The following is a 24,794-nucleotide window of genomic DNA, read 5'->3' on the forward strand; positions in this document are numbered from 1 at the left end:
CTATATACATCTGCAACAAAAGTCAGTTACATTTCTGACAGTATTTTTTTTATTACCAATTAATATAACTAAATCACATACATTTTTGTTTACCTTACCTTTTTTACAGTCTGACCTGAGGCCTTCCGTGCGAGAAAACTTTCTGGTACTCCAACACTATCTGCTACTTTTTGCTCTGTTGGATTGAGCTGGTTAAACTGTTCAAAAAAACAAATATCATTCAAACAGAAAGCTTCCTAAAATTGAAATGCCAGCAAGCAAAATGTTAGCCTCAAATTTGCAAATGTGATTAGGTCTTGATTGTACTAGACTTTTTTTTTAAGAGGGGAGGGGGGGGGAGTTCCCCTTAACAGTGTCCTATGCACGCTTGATATCTTGTGATTAACATTTAAAAATGTTACAACTTTGGAACCACCCCTAGTTTAAAACCACATTTTAATAAACATGTTGGCTTAGCCTTTTCTGGCAGATTTACTATTGTAGCTATTATTTCTTGCATCAGTACACAAAGCTGGGACACCACACATTTTTGAGTAGAACATCTATGGAAAGAACATTTTAATATCATATGGGCCAGGCCACAGACTAATGCTATCAGCAAATGTGCCATTAAAGATGGAGAATTACTGCACTCTGTGAATATAAAGACATATAAAAGCAGTTATGCTTCCTACACCAAAAATTAAGCACTGAATACAGTTAACACACTTCATAGGCATTATCATTGGTGCTTAAAAAAATCTATTTATCAATGGAGAGTAATTACATGGACATTTATTTCCATATGCACTTTCAGTATTTTATGCACCAATAGCATAAATAGAATTTTGTTTGGGACAGCAACCTTTGGTGGTGGAAAAAAACATATTGCTTACTAATTAGCATACATTTATGTAGCTACAGTGTGAGATATCAAATAGCCACCTCTATGTATATCTTTCAAAATACCTCTGTTAGATATATCAGCAGTAACATGCAGCACTATATCCCTTTAAATACTGGTTATGTCAGTAGAGTACCAGACAGGTGACAAACATACAGATTTACAAGACATTTGTGCTTCACATCTAGCTGTACTTTGGGATTATATTTTAAGAAGTTTAGCATTAATAAATAATACTGAATATTTCTCTTCCCAAACAAACACTTCACTTGAACCATTGATCTTTAAACGAATGCTCACATAATTTTGGTAACACATAATATATAGAACATCTTATCTATATTACCGGAGTTGATATAAACATATAGTATATAGGAACCACAAACAAATACCATATATATTTTTTTCTTCTTAAAGGGACATTAAACACTAAATACATGCTAGATAGAATGATACATTCAAAGAAAAGATTAGTCCATGAGTAACATGTAGATGTATTTTTTAAAGTTTCATTAGTTGTTTAAAAAGTGACAAAATAAGTGTAAAATTTTAGTGTCTATAAAACACTGGGAGCTGCCATGTTGTAACTTGTGTTACCTTCTCTGCTGTGGCCAATTAGGGACCGTTATAAATAGGTCACTAGAGTGTGCAGCCAATGGCTGTGCTGGATTTATCAGTGTTCTGCACTTCCATTTCTAACAGGAACTGAAAAGCTCACAATTTCAGAATGGAATTACAGGCAAAGAGCACAAAATAAATAATGAAAGTATATTGCAGAGTTGTTTTATATATACAATTTATCATTTTATATTACCATCTCAAAGTGTTTAATTTCCCTTTAAGATTAAAAAGCCAGAACTTTACTCACTTGTCTGAAATAGATCATCCAGTCTGGGCTACACTGATCAAGCATTTCATATGGTGTTACAAGGTAGATCAGATGAAGGAAACTCTCTAAAACTAAGCCTTCCAATCCTTTTTTCAAGTCATGATACAGAACATCACAATAGGCCAAATCGATAGATCCTGAAAAAGAACGGTTACAAAACATAGATTAGAGGTGGTGAACCTACAGCACACGTGCAAAAGGTGGCACTTATAACAGATTTGCTGGCACCATCTCTTGGCGACCACCAAAAGACTTGGTTTTATTGGCTGCAACTTTAGTGCCTAAAGGGACAGTATACACTAATTTTCATATAACTGCATGTAATAGATACTACTATAAAGAGGAATATGCACAGATAAAGATATAAAAATCTAGTATGAAACCTTTTAAAAAAATACTTAGAAGCTCCCAGTTTAGCAATGTTGATGAGGTTAGGCTGGGATACACTCGAAAAGGGGCGGAGAAAGCAAGAAGAGCAGACCCCCCTCCCCTGCATATGAAAAGACTTATTATACAAACAGGAGCAGCAGGAACCTGTAGACTTCAGTCTACAACTGATACTTTGGGACTTGGATAGGAGTCTGAAAATCAGCACAATGTTATTTAAAAATAAGCAAAACTATACATTGTTACAAAAACACTCCCAGATGGGCTTTATAAATAGATCATCTACAAAACATTGATGCAAAGAAAAATCTAGTGTACATGTGCCTTTAGCTAGGGAAGTGTGGTAGGACCCTGACGATTGATTAAAAACACTTCACTGCTTAGCGAGCCCTTTGTTTAATCAATTAGCTGGGTTACCAATTAGCCGTGAGTAAATGTAAGGTGACCAGATTTCCCAGATGGGGGAAACAGACTTGGACTCCTTGCCTGATGTGCTTAGAGGGATATAGCTACGCCTTACTGACGAGGTCCAAAGTATTTTGGGGCAAGATCAGACTGATATACTCCAGGAAATGTTTTCTCTGTGAAAAGCACAATTGGACTAAAAGAAGCATGGTGGTAACCAGGCCATAGAACAAGCCACTGAGTTGTTGTTCGTTTCTGGCAGACTGCTTCTCTTTCTGTTTGGACCAGATTTCCCAGACCCCATTTCAAAAGACCCCAGACCCAAATTTGGGACACCTCATGAGGAGGGGCTAAAAAAAACTGTTGCTAATGTTTAATGTATGCAGGCATGTTAAAATAGTTTACCTACAATGAAAGCTAATAGTAAAACTATTTCTAAGATAAAAATTTAAGTGTTCCAGCCCCAAACACATATCAACTGTCTCCTAATGCCAGCCCATGGTGTAGATGTACCTACATATTTAATTTTAAGGGACAGTCAACACCAGAATTGTTGTTGTTTTAAAAGACAGATAATCCCTTAATTACCCATTCCCCAGTTTTGCATAACAAACACAGATATAATCATACCGGTTTTATCTCTGTAATTACCTTGTATCTAAGCCTCTGCAGACTGCCCCCTTATTTCAGTTATTTTGATAGACTTGCATTTTAGCCAATGAGTGCTCACTCCATGTGCATGAGCTCAATGTTATCTATATGAAACACATGAACTAATGCCCTCTAGTGGTGAAAAACTGTCAAAATGCATTTAGGTTAGAGGCGGCCTTCAAGGTCTAAGAAATTAGCATATGAACCTCCTAGGTTTAGCTTTCAACTAAGAATACCAAGAGAACAAAGCAAAATTGGTGATAAAAGTAAATTGGAAAGTTGTTTAAAATTACATGCCCTCTTTGAATCATTAAAGTTTTTTTTGGACTTTACTGTCCCTTTAAGTTAAATATTACTGAGATATTAACACGTACTTAGTTAATCTCTCTTACTCATGTTTATGGTTTTGCACTCCTTGCTCTGTATGACTTGAAAATGATATATAACATATAGGATATAGTCAGCTGGTTTTGTGATAAGTAAAGATGATTATTCTCATTTACACACTCAGACAGCATAGCTTAGCCCTTTAAAAAAAATAGGGACAGACTGAACAAATTCAGGATTTTCCCTAGAAAGAAAACTAGGGACACACTGCCAGGACTGTCCCTAAAAATAAGGACATCTCGTCACCTTAGTAAATGGGAATATTACATATGTAGTAATGTTAATAAATATGAATTGTATTCAGAAAGGGTCACTTAATTATAATGAAGGTACTGAATATCAAACTATCCACCTAAATGTTTAGTAAATACTTAAATATTATATTTTGATTGTTAAACTACACCAAACCAAAGTTAGTCCCCCTCCATTGTTGCCCAATCCCTGTGAACAGGGTTACTACAAAAGATTTATATTAAAAAAAAAAAAAGTAAATAGTTTTAACAAGGCACAGTGAGCAAGATTAAAAATAAATTACAGCGCAATTCCGGTAGACAAAGCCCTACATATTCATAAATGGGAACAGAAGCTAGAGTTTACAGCACCTGGCACCGTACACTCCTTCTTACGAAAAAAGTACTACACTGCATCACCATATATGAAACTCATGTTAAATTACTCACGCACTGGTATTATGTTTCAACATGGCTTGCTGCAATTTTCCCTAAGGCCTCCCCGAACTGTTGGAGAGACTGCTCAAGAGTAGGCGACATGACTCATATCTGGTGGAGCTGCCCCAAACTGAAGCCCATTTGGAGCAAGTGCTTCACCACACTTGCGAAGATGGGTATTTCCCTCCCTAGAACCCCAGAGACAGCCCTACTCCATTTAGGCACCTGTAAACTACCCAGACATTATGGCACACTTTGCATATACCTCTTTTTAGCTGTTAAACTTAACATAGCCAGAGCTTGGAAAAGAACAAGTCCTCCTGCATGGTCTGACATTGTCCTAACAATGGCTTACATATACTCTATGGAAAAAAACATATATTAAACTATGGGAAGGTCTGACTTCTTTGAATTAGTTTGGACAGATTGGAAGAGTAGATTTGACACCTCGTGGCTACCCAGCTTTGAGACCTAAGAAAACCTCTCCCCTACCTATAGGAAGGGTCTGCTGTCTCGCACCAGATCTGCCAGGCCTGGAGACCCCATATTAGTCCTAGCCTCCCCCCTCTTTTTAGTTCCCCATTCCCTTCCCTAACATCCTCTCCCTTCCTCTCCCTTCCCCTTCACTTCAGAATAAGTGCGAATAAATCTGACTGCCCCCCCCAGGAGAAAGCAGGAGAGCAAGGATCTCAGAACTATATATTGTTTCTATTGTGTTATCACTGTATCTGTTATATTGTATTTGTACCATTGTACTCATTTGAAACTTTGAAGAAATCGTACGCTTTGGTCGTACAGCTGTTGTACCCATCTATTCTTTCGGAAAACCAAATAAAATATTTACAAAAAAAAAAATAACCCGTTTAACTATACACTTCCTCAGAGAACTTTGCATACTCTATTTACTTTTTCATTTTCTTTTTTAATCTTTTGTTGAAGCCCTATTTACAATTGTAAAAAAATCTTTCTGATTTATTTCTATTATCAATGATGTTTTGTTCTCTTGGTATCCTTTGTTGAAAAGCAGATAGGCATATATCTGGAGCACTAGATGGCAGAATTTTTTATTTTTTTTAAAGAATGCTATTAACAGTGTTATACAATGTGAAAACACTTCTGCCATCTAGTGCTCAAAAGCATTCTGGCAAAACTGCTGCCATTTAGTAAAATTAGAAACGTTTTCAAAATTGTGTGTTCTATCTGAATAAAAAAACATTTGTTTAATTTCTCTTTAAATATACATTTTCTACCATATTTTTCTTACTAAAGATAAAACATATTTTCAGAGCAGATAAGAACCAGAAAAGCCATTAAGTCTGCAAATATTTCTATTTGAAGCATAAGCTTGATTCTCTTTTCTTCTCTGATGAGTCCAATTTTCAGCTTTGCCCAACCCCTGGTCATCTAATGGTTAGACAGAGATCTGGAGAGGCCTACAAGCCACAGTGTCTAACACCCACTGTGAAATTTGGTGGATTATCAGTGATGATCTGGGGGTGCCTCAGGAAGGTTGGAATCAGGCAAATGTATCTTTGTGAAGGATGCATAAATCAAGCTACATACAAGGTTATCATGGAAGAAATCTTGCTTCCTTATGCTCCGAGAATATTCTCCAATTCTGAGGATTTTTTTTCCAACAGGACAATGCATCATGCCACACAGCGAGGTCAAATCATTGTGTGGATGGGGGACCACCAGATCAAAACAGTGTCATGGCCAGCCCAATCTCCAGACCTGAACCCCATTGAAAACCTCTAGAATGTGATCAAGCCATCAAACAAAGCTAAGCTGCTTGAATTTTTGCACCAGGAGTGGCATAAAGTTACCCAACACTAATGTGGAAGACTGGTGGGGAGCGTGCCAAGATGCATAAAAGTTGGGATATTCCACCAAATATTGATTTGTAAACGAATTAATGTTAAAACATTAGTATTGTGTTGCTTAAAAATTAATATGAACTTGATTTCTTTGCATTATTCGTCTACACACCCCTGTTAAAATGTCAGGTTTCTGTAATGTGAAAAAATGAGACAAAGATGAATCATTTCAGAACTTTTTCCACCTTTAATGTGACCTATACACTGTACAACTCAATTGAAAAACAAACTGAAATCTTTTAGGTGGAGGGAAGTAAACAAAAAATAAAATATATATATTATTATGTGGTTGCATAAGTGTGCACACCCTCTTATATTGGGGATGTAGCTGTGTTCAGAATTAAGCAATCACATTTAAAATCATGTTAAATAGGATTCAGTACACACCTGCCATCATTTAAAGTGCCTCTGATTAAGCCCAAATAAACTTAAAGGGACACTGTACCCAAAAAATTTATTTCGTGATTCAGATTGAGCATGAAATTTTAAGCAAATTTCTAATTTACTCCTATTATCAAATTTTCTTCATTCTCTTGGTATCTTTATTTGAAATGCAAGAATGTAAGTTTAGATGCCGGCCCATTTTTGGTGAACAACCTGGGTTGTCCTTGCTGATTGGTGGATAAATTCATCCACCAATAAAAAAGTGCTGTCCAGAGTACTGAAACCAAAAAAAAGCTTAGATGCCTTCTTTTTCAAATAATGATAGCAAGAGAACGAAGAAAAATTGATAATAGGAGTAAATTAGAAAGTTTCTTAAAATTGCATGCTATTTCTGAATTACAAAAGAAAAAATTTGGGTTCAGTGTCCCTTTAAGCTGTTCTAGTAGGTCTTTCCTGACATTTTCTTAGTCGCATCCTACAGCTAAAGCCATGGGCATCGATCCGATATACAGCGTCGCCCGCAGAAGCCGGCAACGCCAAAATTTGCGCGGGTTTGGTATCCTATATAACCTAGAAGTTACACTTGTATATTTCTGCCTTCGCTCGTAGCTTTTTGGGTCATAGGCAGGTATTCCAAACCCGCACAGTTTGGTATCCAATATACAGCGTAAGGACTTACGTGGCGAAAATGGAGAAATCTTACTCCATTTTCACCTCGCCACAAAATGCAGCCATAGTAAGCCTGACGCTGTCTATTGGAGCCCCGTAACTACCTAAACTACCTGCCAAATAAAACCTAACACCTAACGCATGCGCAATGTCTATTTACCTGTCAACCGCGAACTGCTAAATAAAACCTAACACCTAACGCATGCGCAATGTCTGTCTACCTGTCAGCCGCAATCCCTAATAAAGTATTTAACCCCTAAACCGCCGCTACCGGACCCCGCCGCCACCTACATTGAAAGTATAACCCCCTAATGTGATCCCCCTACACCGTCGCCAGCTACATTACATACCCCCTAATGTGAGCTCCCACCCCGCCGCCAGCTATATTAAACTACCCCCTAATGTGAGCCCCTTACACCACCGCCAGCTACATTAAACTACCCCCTAATGTGAGCTCCTACCCCGCCGCCAGCTATATTAAATGTATTAACCAATAATCTAATCCCCCTACACCGCCGCCAGCTATATTAAATTAATTAACCCCTAATCTAATCCCCCTACCCCGCCGCTAGCTATATTAAATGTATTAACCCCTAATCTAATCCCCCTACACCGCCGCCAGCTATATTAAATACATTAACCCCTAATCTAATCCCCCTAAAGTAATCACCTCTATTACCAGCCCTTAAAAGGGCCTTTTGCGTGACATTGCCCCAAAGTAACAGCTCTATTGCCAGCCCTTAAAAGGGCTTTTTGTGGGGCATGCCCCAAAGAAATCAGCTCTTTTACCAGCCCTTAAAAGGGCTTTTTGCAGGGCATTGTCACAAAGTAATCAGCTCTTTTGCATCTAATCTAAATCCCCCTACACCGCCGCCACCTATATTAAATAGATTAACCCCTAATCTAATCCCCCTACACCGCCGCCAGCTATATTAACTATATTAACCCTAATTATATTAGGGTTAATATAGTTAATATAGTTATTATATTATATATATTAACCCTAATTATATTAGGGTTAATATAGTTAATATCGTTGTTATATTATATATATATTAAGTATAATAACCCTATCTAACTCTAACATCCCTAACTAAATTCTTATTAAAATAAATCTAATTAATATTAATATTATTAGTTAAAATATTCCTATTTAAATCTAAATACTTACCTATAAAATAAACCCTAAGATAGCTACAATGTAATTAATAATTACATTGTAGCTATTTTAGGGTTTATATTTATTTTACAGGTAACTTGGTATTTATTTTAACTAGGTACAATAGCTATTAAATAGTTAATAACTATTTAATAGCTACCTAGTTAAAATAATTACCAATTTGGGGGCGGAGCTTAGCCATGCTGGAAAATGGCTGTGTGAGAGGATAGCTCCCAGGCCCATACCACCTAAGCCCGGTATATAAAATTAGCCAAAGACCTTTTACCATCATACAGTGAATCCTTACACACAGCAGAAGCGAGGGGACCGATCAAACCGCAGAGGGGAACAGCTGACCCTGAAAAACACCACGGGAAGCCGGCGGGCCGACTTCCCGTACTTAGGCCACAGTGATCGTAGGAGACCGGGAGCAACCATCTTACAGTTCGGGCAAAACAACAAGCCCACACACAGCGACAGACACGTTTTAGCCGACCGGACACGGCAGAGAGCCGACACAAAAGCGGCAAGTAAGTCAAAGGTTCCCGGGGGTGCAAAAAATCCGCGCACAACCACGCGGTGAAATCAATATAATAGTAAAGCGCCACACCGCCAGCTAAAGGGTTCACAACATAAGCGCATAAGAGACCAGACAGCTGGTAAAACAGATCACAACAAATAATTAGATAATAAACGCAGCAGCAGTACAAAAAGGGGAAGAGCAGGAATAGGAGTGCTGCATATTGACAGTAAATGAAAAAGGGGCCTAAGCATATCACAGAGACTTTATAAGCTATACGAAAATAAGCTGTATCCTAGCACTAATCACTGCAAGAGACTGCATAAAACAGCTGCTACCACAGACCCTAAACTCTGCCAAGAGGGATATTTTTCACACAGGTGCACAGAACTCACAAGACCAAAACTATTACTGCTTGCACAATAGTAAATACATAGCTAACACCAGAGATATAGCGCACCCTGATCCAGAGGGGAGAATATCTAAGGAAATACAAAGAAAGTGCTTCACAATAACTTGGTGGCTTTATTACTACTGTTATACATCCCTAAATCAGATATACCCACGCTGGGGACACAAAAGCTGAGACTGACACATAACTAATAAGGCCTGCTCCCTACTCCACTGCATTAAATATTAAAAATATGCCAGCACGCAAGCAAGGCAAATCTGATAGTGTTACAAATACAAAAATGCTGCAGCAATATTTAAAACCTTTAGAATCGCAGACTCCTATAGCTACATCTAACCCAAAAGCCCCTGCACCAGCAGAGGACATGCAAACAATGCCATCACATCCAACGCACTCTCCTGGTCTCACAAAAGAAGATTTAAAGCCCCTGTGCACTAAAGATGATGTAAAAGAGATCATGTCAGAAGTTAAAACCTGGTATACTGAACTGAAACGTGACCTGACAAGGGTGACTCAAAGAGTAACAAATTTAGAGGAGAGCCACAATACAACACATAATGATATTGAACACATCTCACGTTTGGCATATGAACAAGAGGAGACCATACACCAACTTTGGGAGAAAGTGGAGGACCTAGATAACAGAGGTAGGAGGAACAACCTCCGGATACGGGGCATCTCTGAAACTATACAACCAGCGGCCCTGGAGGGCTGCCTACAAGATCTTTTCCGGACCCTTAAAGGGGACAGTGGCACACCTGAGGTCCCAATAGAGAGAGCTCATCGAGCCCTAAGAGCCAAACCCCCACCTAAAGCACCACCTAGGGATGTCATTCTCAAACTCCTGCATTTTAAAGACAAAGAAGATATCCTCAGATATGCCAGACAAAAACAGGACTTTACACATGCGGGCATCCGCATACAGATTTTTGCTGATCTGAGCCCAACAACTCTGCAAAAAAGAAGAGATCTCAGCTATATTACCATTGCTCTAAGATCACAGAGGATACCCTATAGGTGGGGATTCCCAGTCAGCATCATCGCTACAAGGGACGGCACCACTGCGGTGTATAAAACCAGGGAAGACCTACCACACTTCTGCGAAACCCTACGGATTAACATCCCACACCCAGAGCATACAGATGAAGAAAATGTGACAACTCCAAGAACACGCATCAGATCCTTGTCACCCTCAGAGAGAAAGTCAAGGACAGAAACTGAAAAAAGAACCAACGTGCCGAGCGCGTGCCCACACTTAATGGAATCCTGCAAGCAATCAGATAGAGGGCACGCGCCGACATGAAAGGACTCATAATGGTCAAAAATGGCTAAAGGTTCTATATTCTATATTAATGTTTGAATTATCGGGCTTAGGGGTAGGGATATAGCCCTATCTTGTTATTTCATTTCAGCTTGTTATTACTGTTTGTTGATTAATACTGTTGCCCTGTTGTTAATTCATTGTTGCATTACAAGTTAACCTCATACCAACTTATTTTAGGTTCACCTGTGGCACCAACTGAGCTTCCTTTCACCGCACCTTAACCGCATATACGCAACAACTCTGCTTACACGAACTGCCGAACTCTCATTTCCACGAAGTAAACGCATCTAAATACCAGACTTGGACCCGACTACAGGTACACATTACAAAAAGGTACTATACACCCCACATACACAGACGAAAGCTTCCACATAGAATTGACCCACACACATCAGATAGGCGGGAAGAATAACATGACAGATCAGAGAAACACACAGGGGCAACCCCTTTCACTAGTATCTATAAATGCCAAGGGCCTTAACAGCCCTGAAAAACGGTCAATAGCGTTTCACCAACTGCACAAAACCAAAGGGGACATACTCTTTATACAAGAGACGCATTTTAAAAAGGGGAGGGAACCCAAGTACATGAACAACCAATATAAGACCTCCTTCCTGGCCTCGGGGCCAAATAAGAAAGGAGGAGTAGGTATATTCCTCAAAAATACTGTACTTTTCCAACCGAAACATGTCATCAAAGATACCAAAGGAACATATCTGATAGTGACAGGGCTCCTCTTCAACACATATGTTACACTGGTTAATATCTACCTACCCAATCAGGGACAGCACCTAGTTTTTAGACAGGTCACACAGTTACTACTGGAACATATGAAAGGGGTATTGTTTATTGCGGGCGACTTTAACCTGCCACTAGACCCCTCACGAGACACATCGACAGGGAGGACAAGCACACCGATGAAAGTCATAAAATCCATTAACTCCCAACTGCAAATGCTAAAGACACATGACATCTGGAGAACAGAGCACCCAGACGCCTCAGACTTCACATTCTACTCACACCCACACCATACTTACACTAGAATTGACTACATAGTGACAGACCAGATAGGATTGACTATGGTGGAAAAAGCTGAAATTTTACCAATAACATGGTCTGATCACGCACCAGTAAAGTGCATGATCAAATGGCCAAGCATACCACCACATCCCTTTATGTGGAGGCTTGACGAAACTGCTCTAGCTAACCCATTAATCCAGATGGACGTTGACGAAACACTGGGACATTTCTTCAGGGAAAACACACCCACAGACACATCAACGGCAACGACATGGGAAGCGCACAAATGTGTAATCAGGGGGGAATTTATCAAACACAAAGCGAGAAAAATAAAAAATGACAGACAGTTCGTGAACTCTACCCTCTCTCAAATAAGATACTGGGAGACACAACATAAACAACACCCGACCTCCACAATCTATCTAAAAAATTTAACCAAAGCCAGGCACGAGCTTAACAACCATTACATCAAGGAATACCAACACAAAGCTGTGATACTACAACAAAAATACTTTGACGTAAATAACAAATCAGGGTCCTCACTTGCCAAGGCATTAAAATGCCAGCAACTAACAACCCATGTACACGAATTAGCGGACACAGCGGGAGACATGCACAGAGACAGTATACAAATAGCGGAGACATTCAGACAGTACTACGAAAAACTATACAACATACACAATGACTGTGACCTACGAGAGATAGACAACTATCTGGAAGGGGTGACCCTACCCACTCTTGACACAGAAAGCGCCGGGGCTTTAGATGTACCAATTACAAAAGATGAAATTGCAACCGCCATTAAGTCCATGCCAAACGGCAAGAGCCCAGGACCGGACGGCCTGGGTATTAAATACTATAAAACCTTCATACACCATCTTATATCGCCACTAATATCCCTATTTAACTCATTACTAAAGGAGGGGGGTTTTCCAGACAACATGTTAGAGGCTTATATCACAGTCTTGCCTAAACCAGGCAAAAACCCAAATAAACCAGAAAATTTCCACCCCATTTCTCTCCTAAACTGTGATATTAAAATATTTGCTAAGATTCTGGCCAATAGAATTAATAAGTATCTGCCCACATTGATTAATCCGGACCAAGTGGGTTTTGTCCCTGGGAGGGAGGCGAGGGACAACACCTTAAAGGTACTGCAATTAATGAACTATGTCCAGCAACACAAAATCCCGTCAATCTTTGTGTCGACAGACGCAGAGAAAGCCTTTGACAGGGTACATTGGCTTTTTCTAAAAGCGGTTCTACATAAAATGAAATTTAGCAACTCCATTATCTCCCAAATCTTCACACTATATGAATGCCCAACAGCGCGTGTCAAAGTAAACGGTCTACTATCCGACAGGTTCTACATTCACAATGGCACGAGACAAGGCTGCCCCCTCTCACCAATTCTCTTCGCCATAACTATAGAGGTACTGGCGCAGAGAATAAGAGAGGACACGTTGATATCAGGGGTCTCTATAAACTTGAACGAACACAAACTCGCACTCTACGCAGACGATGTCCTACTTACATTGACGAAAACGGAAACCTCCATGCCCAGGGCCCTGAAGGTGTTCGGTGACTATGGACGGGTATCAAAATTTTCATCTTAACACAACTAAGTCTGAACTATTAAATATTACATATGACCCCGACTCTTTATTTGAGATACTTCAAGACTGCCCACTTCGCACACAACAGACAACAATGAGATACTTAGGCATACACTTATCACCAGACCCACAGGTACTATTTCAAGCCAACTACAAGGCACTAGAACACAACCTGGTGTCAGATCTTTCTAGTTGGAAAAAGAAGACAATTTCGTGGGTAGGGAGAATTAACATTGTCAAAATGAACGTAGTCCCAAGGATATTATATCTACTCCAGACTACCCCAATTCCACTGCCAACAAATTACCTACAAAAACTACAAAGTATACTGGAACATTACATCTGGGGAAACATTAGGCCAAGGATAGCAAAGAGAACCCTATACCTCCCAAGAGACAGAGGAGGTCTGGGAGTTCCAAACATTCCCACTTACAAACAAGCCACCATATTACAGAGACTATTAGACTGGTGCCATAACGACCACAACAAGAAGTGGGTACAACTGGACTGTGACATCCTTAACACAAGAAATGCAGGTCTTCAGGCGTGGGCCCCAGAGAAACACAGATCCAAAGCCACATCCACATACCCATTACTAATAGATTTTTACTCACATTGGGATAAACTCCAACGCACCTCCACAAATATTTCTTCCATCCATGCACCATTAACCCCATTGTACCAGAACCCTGAAATACCTTGGAACTACAAACCAAGGGACATAGAACCAGGGTCTTCCTTTGGTGACATGACGATCTCCTCCCTCTTGGAAGGAGGCAAACTCGCACCATTAGCAGACATTCAAGAGACAGCACTGGGGGCACATCTGAATTGGTTAGCACACTCACAGATCAATCACTTCCTTGCAACACACCATTCTAGGGGCTCATTTACAAGACAGAAAACGGTCTTTGAAACCCTGTGCACCCGAGTTACCCCCATGTCTCATGCCATCTCGTTGACATATAAATTATTAATATTGGAGGATGCCAATACACTCCCCACATATGCGAAGGCATGGGAAAAAGAATTACAAATGGAGATAGAGAAGACAGAGTGGTACACCGCGTTCCAAATTACCAAGAAAGCCTCAGTTTCTGTACGAGTACAAGAGGCAAGCTATAAATTTATATCAAGATGGTACCTTACACCTAGTAGGTTGCATTGCATATATAGGACAGCTTCGGGGAGGTGCTGGAGAGACTGCGGTGAAGAGGGCACACCAACACACATCTGGTGGTCCTGCCCCAAACTCGACATGTACTGGGTAGGTGTCTTCCTACAGATTGCACACATAATAGCGAAACCGTTACAAAACAGCCCAAAGACGATCCTATTTCTATCACTACCTAAGCTAGAGACTAAGCAGAGCAAGGCTTTACTCCTAATCATGTTGAATAGTGCCAAAATGCTCATCCCAAAGTATTGGAAAACAAAGACGATACCATCCATAGAGGAATGGGAAAATCAAGTAAACACACTACTGCAGTTAGAGAGGTACCACCACATACAGCATGGCACAGCAGACATACATGACCTAATGTTGCAACAATGGGAGCAGCGCGACACCGACCACTGATATTAGACAACGCAGACACACTACACCTCAGGACAAAAGACGTGACTACTTACATAACATATCTCCCTACTGGCTAAGTAGGGATAAGACACAAAAACGCGTAAAACACAATGACAGACCCGGGAAACAAGGGACCACAAACTGTGCAGAAGCAATTGCATGTAAAAATCCTTCCACGGGTGAACCTATGACCCTTTTCATGGTGCCACACAGAGGTCACACACTGTTTTACTTTTTATATGAAACTTTATATTTGTTTAAATACAAGCTAGTATCTTTACCAAGTATTATCGATTATGTTTGCCAGGCTATAAGGCCTATACGGACTCAGACTCTATAATGGAACTGCGAAACTTAGCAGTATCTACAACAATGGCACAAGCTGCCAAGGACAACACTGAGAAGTTGGAGGGGGGAAAGGGGGAGAAAAAAAAAAAGTAAAGACTGGAAAACATATTTATGAAAATTTTACATGTTGTATACAAAGCTTGAGTTTTTCAATAAAACATATTTAAAAAAAAAAAAAAAAAAAATTACCAATTTACCTATAAAATAAATCCTAACCTAAGTTACAAATACACCTACACTATCAATAAATTAAATAAACTACAAATATCTAAACTAAACTACAATTAAATACACTAAATTAAATTACAAAAAACAAACACTAAATTACAAAAAATAAAAAAAGATTACAAGAATTTTAAGCTAATTACACCTATTCTAAGCCCCCTAATAAAAACACAAAGCCCCCCAAAATAAAAAAATATCCCTACCCTAATCTAAATTACAAAAGTTAACAGCTCTATTACCAGCCCTTAAAAGGGCCTTTTGTGGGGCATGCCCCAAAGAAATCAGCTCTTTTGCCTGTAAAAAAAACAACCCCCCCATTACAACCCACCACCCACATACCTCTATTCTAACCCACCCAATCCCCCCTTAAAAAAACCTAAGTCTAACCCCCAAGTGCTCCTTACCTGTCCTGAAGACCGGCGGAGAAGGTCCTGTTCCAGGCGGAGATGTCTTCTTCCAGGCGGCGACCTCTTTTTCTTCCAGGATCCAGCCGGCACGGAGCGGAGGAGTTGAATACCGATGACCGCGGAGCTCAAGACCGGCGATGCTGGAACTGAAGATCGTCGACGCTGGAACCGAAGACCTCTGGAACTGAAGACCGGAGCCGGAACGTGGAGGATCCTCTTCATACGATCGCCGCTGTACACTGAATAGGAATTAAAGGTACGCGATTAAAAATGGCGTCCCTTGAATTCCTATTGGCTGATTTGAGCCTTCAAATTCAAATCAGCCAATCGGATGTGAGCTACTTTAATTCTATTGGCTGATTTGAATAGCCAATAGAATAAAAGCTACTGTAATTCTATTGGCTGATTACAATAGCCAATAGAATTACAGTTGCTCTTATTCCATTGGCTATTTAATTTATTGATAGTGTAGGTGTATTTGTAACTTAGGTTAGGATTTATTTTACAGGTAAATTGGTAATTATTTTAACTAGGTAGCTATTAAATAGTTATTAACTATTTAATAGCTATTGTACCTAGTTAAAATAAATACCAAGTTACCTGTAAAATAAATATAAACCCTAAAATAGCTACAATGTAATTATTAATTACATTGTAGCTATCTTAGGGTTTATTTTATAGGTACGTATTTAGATTTAAATAGGATTATTTTAATTAATAATATTAATATTAATTAGATTTATTTTAATAAGAATTTAGTTAGGGATGTTAGAGTTAGATAAGGTTATTATACTTAATATATATATAATATAATAACGATATTAACTATATTAACCCTAATATAATTAGGGTTAATATAGTTAATATATATAATATAATAAGTATATTAACTATATTAACCCTAATATAATTAGTGTTAATATAGTTAATATAGCTGGCGGCGGTGTAGGGGGATTAGATTAGGGGTTAATCTATTTAATATAGGTGGCGGCGGTGTAGGGGATTAGATTAGGGGGTAATACATTTATTATAGTTGGAGGCGGTGTAGGGGGATTTAGATTAGATGCAAAAGAGCTGATTTCTTTGTGACAATGCCCCGCAAAAAGCCCTTTTAAGGGCTGGTAAAAGAGCTGATTTCTTTGGGGCATGCCCCACAAAAAGCCCTTTTAAGGGCTGGCAATAGAGCTGTTACTTTGGGGCAATGTCACGCAAAAGGCCCTTTTAAGGGCTGGTAATAGAGGCGATTACTTTAGGGGTATTAGATTAGGGGTTAATGTATTTAATATAGCTGGCGGTGGTGTAGGGGATTAAATTAGGGGTTAATTAATTTAATATTGCTGGCGGCGGTGTAGGGGGATTAAATTAGGGGTTAATAATTTTAATATAGCTGGCGGCGGGGTAGGAGCTCACATTAGGGGGTAGGTAATATAGATGGCGGCGGTGTAAGGGGCTCACATTAAGGGGTAGGTAATATAGCTGGCGGCGGGGTAGGAGCTCACATTAGGGGGTAGGTAATATAGATGGCGGCGGTGTAAGGGGCTCACATTAGGGGGTAGGTAATATAGATGGCGGCGGTGTAAGGGGCTCACATTAGGGGGTAGGTAATATAGCTGGCGGTGGGGTAGGAGCTCACATTAGGGGGTAGGTAATATAGATGGCGGCGGTGTAAGGGGCTCACATTAGGGGGTAGGTAATATAGCTGGCGGCGGGGTAGGAGCTCACATTAGGGGGTAGGTAATATAGATGGCGGCGGTGTAAGGGGCTCACATTAGGGGGTAGGTAATATAGATGGCGGCGGTGTAAGGGGCTCACATTAGGGGGTAGGTAATATAGCTGGCGGTGGGGTAGGAGCTCACATTAGGGGGTAGGTAATATAGATGGCGGCGGTGTAAGGGGCTCACATTAGGGGGTAGGTAATATAGCTGGCGGCGGGGTAGGAGCTCACATTAGGGGGTAGGTAATATAGATGGCGGCGGTGTAAGGGGCTCACATTAGGGGGTAGGTAATATAGATGGCGGCGGTGTAAGGGGCTCACATTAGGGGGTAGGTAATATAGATGGCGGCGGTGTAGGAGCTCACATTAGGGGGTAATATAGATAAAATAGGTAGCGGCGGTGTAGGGGGCTCACATTAGGGGGTAATATAGATAAAATAGGTAGCGGCGGTGTAGGGGGCTCACATTAGGGGGTAATATAGATAAAATAGGTAGCGGCAGTGTAGGGGGCTCACATTAGGGGTTAATAATTTTAATATAGCTGGCGGCGGGGTAGGAGCTCACATTAGGGGGTAGGTAATATAGATGGCGGCGGTGTAAGGGGCTCACATTAGGGGGTAGGTAATATAGCTGGCGGCGGGGTAGGAGCTCACATTAGGGGGTAGGTAATATAGATGGCGGCGGTGTAAGGGGCTCACATTAGGGGGTAGGTAATATAGATGGCGGCGGTGTAAGGGGCTCACATTAGGGGGTAGGTAATATAGATGGCGGCGGTGTAAGGGGCTCACATTAGGGGGTAGGTAATATAGCTGGCGGCGGGGTAGGAGCTCACATTAGGGGGTAGGTAATATAGATGGCGGCGGTGTAAGGGGCTCACATTAGGGGGTAGGTAATATAGATGGCGGCGGTGTAAGGGGCTCACATTAGGGGGTAGGTAATATAGCTGGCGGTGGGGTAGGAGCTCACATTAGGGGGTAGGTAATATAGATGGCGGCGGTGTAAGGGGCTCACATTAGGGGGTAGGTAATATAGCTGGTGGCGGGGTAGGAGCTCACATTAGGGGGTAGGTAATATAGATGGCGGCGGTGTAAGGGGCTCACATTAGGGGGTAGGTAATATAGATGGCGGCGGTGTAGGAGCTCACATTAGGGGGTAATATAGATAAAATAGGTAGCGGCGGTGTAGGGGGCTCACATTAGGGGGTAATATAGATAAAATAGGTAGCGGCGGTGTAGGGGGCTCACATTAGGGGGTAATATAGATAAAATAGGTAGCGGCAGTGTAGGGGGCTCACATTAGGGGGTAATATAGATAAAATAGGTAGCGGCGGTGTAGGGGGCTCACATTAGGGGGTAATATAGATAATGTAGGTGGCGGCGGGGTCCGGTAGCGGCGGTTTAGGGGTTAATACATTTTTTATTATTAGGAGAGTGAAGGGGGATAGCGGATAGAGGGTTAGACGTGTCGGGCTATGTTTAGGAGGCGTGTTAGACAGTACGGGTGATTTAATAACTTAGTCAGGTTTTTTATGCGGCGGCAGTTTCTAAAGTGCCGTAAGTCACTTGCGACTCCAGAAATTTGTACTTATGCAGATTTCTGGACATCGCTGGTTTGTGAGACTTACGGCACTTTAGCCTCTGACGGCGCCGTATATGGGATAGCTCGAGTTGCGAGCTGAAACTACGGGCGGCGCAGGTTTTCACGCTTGCGCCGAAACCTGCGCCGTATATCGGATCGCTCCCCTGGTCGTCAGAGAGCTTCCAAAGCATCAGAGGGATCTCATTGTTAAAAGGTATCAGTCAGGAGGAGGATACAAAAGAATTTCCAAGGCATTAGATATACCATGGAACACAGTGAAGACAGTCATCAAGTGGAGACAATATGGCTCAACAGTGGCATTACCAACAACTGGACGTCCCTCAATGATGAAAAAACGAGAAGAAAACTGCTCTGGCAGGCTGCCAAGAGGCCTACAGCAACATTAAAGGTGCTGCAGGAAAATCTGGCAAGTACTGGTTGTGTGATACATGTGACGACAATCTCCCGTATTTTTCATATGTCTGGGCTATGGGGTAGAGTGTCAAGACGGAAGCCTTTTCTTAAGAAGAAAAACATCCAAGCCCGGATAAATTTAGCAAAAACACATCTGAAGTCTCCCATAAGATGTGGGAAAAGGTGTTATGGTCTGATGAAACCAAGGTTGAACTTTTTGGCCATAATTTTAAAAGATATGTTTGGCGCAAAAACAACACTGCACATCACCAAAAGAACACCATACTCATAGTGAAGCATGGTGGTGGCAGCATTATGCTTTGGGGCTGTTTTTCTTCAGCTGGAACTACTGGGGTAGAGGGAATTATGAACAGTTCCAAATAACAGTCAATATTGGCACAAAACCTTCAGGCTTCTGCTAGAAAGCTGAACATGAAGAGGAACTTCATCTTTCAGCATGACAACAACCCAAAGCATTCATCCAAATCAACAAAGGAATGGCTTCACCAGAAGAAGATTAAAGTTTTGGAATGGCCCAGCCAGAGCCCAAACCTGAATCTGATCGAAAATCTGTGGGGTGATCTGAAGAGGGCTGTGCATAGGAGATGCCCTCACAATCTGACAGATTTGGAGTGTTTTTGCAAAGAAGAGTGGGCAAATCTTGTCAAGTCAAGATGCGCCATGCTGATAGACTCATACCCAAAAAGACTGAGTGCTGTAATAAAATCAAAAGTTGCTTCAACAAAGTATTAGTTTAAGGGCGTGCACACTTATGCAACCATAATATTTTATTTTTTTATTTTTACTGCCCTCAACCTAAAAGATTTCAGTTTGTTTTTCAATTGAGTTGCATAGTTTATAGATCCCATTAAAGGTGGAAAAAGTTCTGAAATTATTTATCTTTGTCTCATTTTTTTACATCACAGAAACCTGACATTTAAACAGGGGTGTGTAGACTTTTTATATCCACTTGTATGGATAGATAGATAGATATCACATCATTCTAATCTATTATATTAAAGGATCACTAAATACAGTAAAATTGCATAATTAACAAGTGCATAATAAAAATACAATAAAATAACACCTACTCTGAATTTGAAATAAGCAATAGATTGTTTCTGGCAAATTAATTTTTTCTCCCAATATCTGGCCCCCCTGTATCATGTGACAGCCATCAGTCAATCACAGGCTAGTATACGTATACCTTGTGAGCTTGTGCACATGCTCAGTAGAAGCTTGTTCCCCAGAAAGTGTGAATATAAAAAGACTGTGCAAAATTTGATAATGAAAATAGATTGTAAAGTGTCTTAAAACTGCATGTTCTTTCTGAATCATAAAAGTGTATTATGACTTGAGCGTCTCTTTAAACAGTTAAAATAAGTTGTTTCCTTTGTACTCTTATACTTATCCAGGGCTGGGACAAGAATACTGGATAACCAGTTGGTGATCAGGGGAAAGCGACTAGAAGTGAGAACAGACCCCATGGATATGCGTCACCTTATGGCCACATTGTACCTCAGTTCAGACCCCTTTACTGCTTCCCCTGCAATCTATGTGTCAGATCTCAGATCATAACCATTGCATTGCGGCCCCTTTCAACTATATACCCACATCAGACCAATTCTGTTATTTGTTTTATTTTTAACCTTTATTTACAGAACAACCATTTGAAATACTGGACGTCTGGCAAATCTAGGTATAACTAAAAAACTTAAATTATGCTTACCTGATAATTTTCATTTCTTCTGACGGGAAGAGTCCACAGCTGCATTCATTACTTTTGGGAATTCAGAACCTGGCCACCAGGAGGAGGCAAAGACACCCCAGCCAAAGGCTTAAATACCGCTGCCACTTCCCTCATCCCCTAGTCATTCTGCCAAGAGAACAAGGAACAGTAGGAGAAATATCAGGGTGAAAAAGGTACCAGAAGAACAAAAAATTACGGCCACCCAATAGATAAAACGCGGGCGGGGAGCTGTGGACTCTTCCCGTCAGAAGAAAAGAAAATTATCAGGTAATCATAATTTAAGTTTTTCTTCTTAAATGGGAAGAGTCCACAGCTGCATTCATTACTTTTTTGGAAAACAATACCCAAGCTATAGAGGACACTGAATGCAAACAAAGGGCGGGTACAGAAGGTGGCCCCTTCGAAAGGCACCACAAAATGAAATTACCCAACACCCGATAAAAAAAACTGTATCACTAGAAGACACGGGGTAAAAACCTTAAAGGCCCAAGTAACTGCCCATCAGCTACACAACCTGCAAAGCCGTGTTAAAGACCACTCAGAATCCCTAGAGTCCGCTGAGCACAAAGGCCTCCGAGGAGCCAAGCCCCACAGCTCTCAACTCCCCTGACTCGAAGGAAAAGAACCTCCCTCTACCCCCAAGAGGGAGAACAGAGGACCCAATAAGAGATCCAAAGGACCACCAACAAGGGTAAGAAGAAACCTCAAAAAAGACTAAAGCAAACCCAAGGTTGCTACAAGACCACCACCCAGGGAAATTAACTCCCTAAAAGGACAAGCACCAGAGAGTAACTCCACACCCATGAAAAAGAACAAAGGTCCACCCTCAGATCCATGACACAGCACCATACAACTTACGGTGCTCCAAGAAGCCGCAAGCTCCCCATTGTACCATAGTCTAGCCGACACAACCGTTAAACTAGTCAGGTAGGCTAACTGTCCTAGCAGCTAAAAAACATAATTTATGTAAGAACTTACCTGATAAATTCATTTCTTTCATATTAGCAAGAGTCCATGAGCTAGTGACGTATGGGATATACATTCCTACCAGGAGGGGCAAAGTTTCCCAAACCTTAAAATGCCTATAAATACACCCCTCACCACACCCACAATTCAGTTTAACGAATAGCCAAGAAGTGGGGTGATAAGAAAAAAGTGCGAAAGCATATAAAATAAGGAATTGGAATAATTGTGCTTTATACAAAATCATAACCACCACAAAAAAAGGGCGGGCCTCATGGACTCTTGCTAATATGAAAGAAATGAATTTATCAGGTAAGTTCTTACATAAATTATGTTTTCTTTCATGTAATTAGCAAGAGTCCATGAGCTAGTGACGTATGGGATAATGACTACCCAAGAAGTGGATCTTTCCACACAAGAGTCACTAGAGAGGGAGGGATAAAATAAAGACAGCCAATTCCTGCTGAAAATAATCCACACCCAAAATAAAGTTTAATGAAAAACATAAGCAGAAGATTCAAACTGAAACCGCTGCCTGAAGTACTTTTCTACCAAAAACTGCTTCAGAAGAAGAAAATACATCAAAATGGTAGAATTTAGTAATAGTATGCAAAGAGGACCAAGTCGCTGCTTTGCAGATCTGGTCAACCGAAGCTTCATTCCTAAACGCCCAGGAAGTAGAAACTGACCTAGTAGAATGAGCTGTAATTCTCTGAGGCGGAGTTTTACCCGACTCAACATAGGCAAGATGAATTAAAGATTTCAACCAAGATGCCAAAGAAATGGCAGAAGCTTTCTGGCCTTTTCTAGAACCGGAAAAAATAACAAATAGACTAGAAGTCTTACGAAAAGATTTCGTAGCTTCAACATAATATTTCAAAGCTCTAACAACATCCAAAGAATGCAACGATTTCTCCTTAGAATTCTTAGGATTAGGACATAATGAAGGAACCACAATTTCTCTACTAATGTTGTTGGAATTCACAACTTTAGGTAAAAATTCAAAAGAAGTTCGCAACACCGCCTTATCCTGATGAAAAATCAGAAAAGGAGACTCACAAGAAAGAGCAGATAATTCAGAAACTCTTCTGGCAGAAGAGATGGCCAAAAGGAACAAAAAACTTTCCAAGAAAGTAATTTAATATCCAATGAATGCATAGGTTCAAATGGAGGAGCTTGAAGAGCCCCCAGAACCAAATTCAAACTCCAAGGAGGAGAAATTGACTTAATGACAGGCTTTATACGAACCAAAGCTTGTACAAAACAATGAATATCAGGAAGAATAGCAATCTTTCTGTGAAAAAGAACAGAAAGAGCAGAGATCTGACCTTTCAAGGAACTTGCGGACAAACCCTTATCTAAACCATCCTGAAGAATACTGTAATATTCTCGGTATTCTAAAAGAATGCCAAGAAAAATGATGAGAAAGACACCAAGAAATATAAGTCTTCCAGACTCTATAATATATCTCTCTGGATACAGATGTACGAGCCTGTAACATAGTATTAATCACAGAGTCAGAGAAACCTCTTTGACCAAGAATCAAGCGTTCAATCGCCATACCTTTAAATTTAAGGATTTCAGATCCTGATGGAAAAAAAGGACCTTGAGACAAAAGGTCTGGTCTTAACGGAAGAGTCCACGGTTGGCAAGAGGCCATCCGGACAAGATCCGCATACCAAAACCTGTAAGGCCATGCCGGAGCTACCAGCAGAACAAACGAGCATTCCTTCAGAATCTTGGAGGTTACTCTTGGAAGAAGAACTAGAGGCGGAAAGATATAGGGAGGATGATACTTCCAAGGAAGTGATAATGCATCCACTGCCTCCGCCTGAGGATCCCGGGATCTGGACAGATACCTGGGAAGTTTCTTGTTTAGATGAGAAGCCATCAGATCTATTTCTGGAAGTTCCTACATTTGAACAATCTGAAGAAATACCTCTGGGTGAAGAGACCATTCGCCCGGATGCAACGTTTGACGACTGAGATAATCCGCTTTCCAATTGTCCATACCTGGGATATGAACCGCAGAGATTAGACAGGAGCTGGATTCCGCCCAAACCAAAATTCGAGATACTTCTTTCATAGCCAGAGGACTGTGAGTCCCTCCTTGATGATTGATGTATGCCACAGTTGTGACATTGTCTATCTGAAAACAAATGAACAACTCTCTCTTCAGAAGAGGCCAAGACTGAAGAGCTCTGAAAATTGCACGGAGTTCCAAAATATTGATCGGAAATCTCACCTCCTGAGATTCCCAAACCCCTTGTGCCGTCAGATACCCCCACACAGCTCCCCAACCTGTAAGACTTGCATCTGTTGAGATTATAGTCCAGGTCGGAAGAACAAAGAAGCCCCCTGAACTAAACGATGGTGATCTGTCCACCATGTCAGAGAGTGTTGTAAAATCGGTTTAAAGATATTAATTGAGATATCTTTGAGTAATCCCTGCACCATTGGTTCAGCATACAGAGCTGAAGAGGTCGCATGTGAAAACGAGCAAAGGAGATCGCATCTGATGCGGCAGTCCTAAGACCCAACATTTCCATGCATAAGGCTACCAAA

At 40.7% G+C, this 24,794-nt stretch overlaps 1 protein-coding gene across 3 annotated transcripts in view; it reads right to left on the reverse strand.

Annotated features, from left to right (window-relative positions):
• HELQ (helicase, POLQ like) overlaps positions 1 to 24,794 on the reverse strand; it is a 151,836-nt gene that overhangs the window by 47,099 nt on the left and 79,943 nt on the right. For all 3 annotated transcript variants that reach the window (XM_053703245.1, XM_053703244.1, XM_053703247.1), the window contains exons 14-15: positions 1,752 to 1,909; positions 99 to 197 (exon numbers count right to left, since the gene is read on the reverse strand). In XM_053703245.1, the coding sequence (XP_053559220.1) occupies positions 99 to 197; positions 1,752 to 1,909 (257 nt within the window). The remainder of the gene's footprint in view (positions 1 to 98; positions 198 to 1,751; positions 1,910 to 24,794) is intronic.

This window comes from Bombina bombina, chromosome 2 (genome assembly GCF_027579735.1).
Source record: "Bombina bombina isolate aBomBom1 chromosome 2, aBomBom1.pri, whole genome shotgun sequence".
NCBI classification, from domain to species: domain Eukaryota; kingdom Metazoa; phylum Chordata; class Amphibia; order Anura; family Bombinatoridae; genus Bombina; species Bombina bombina.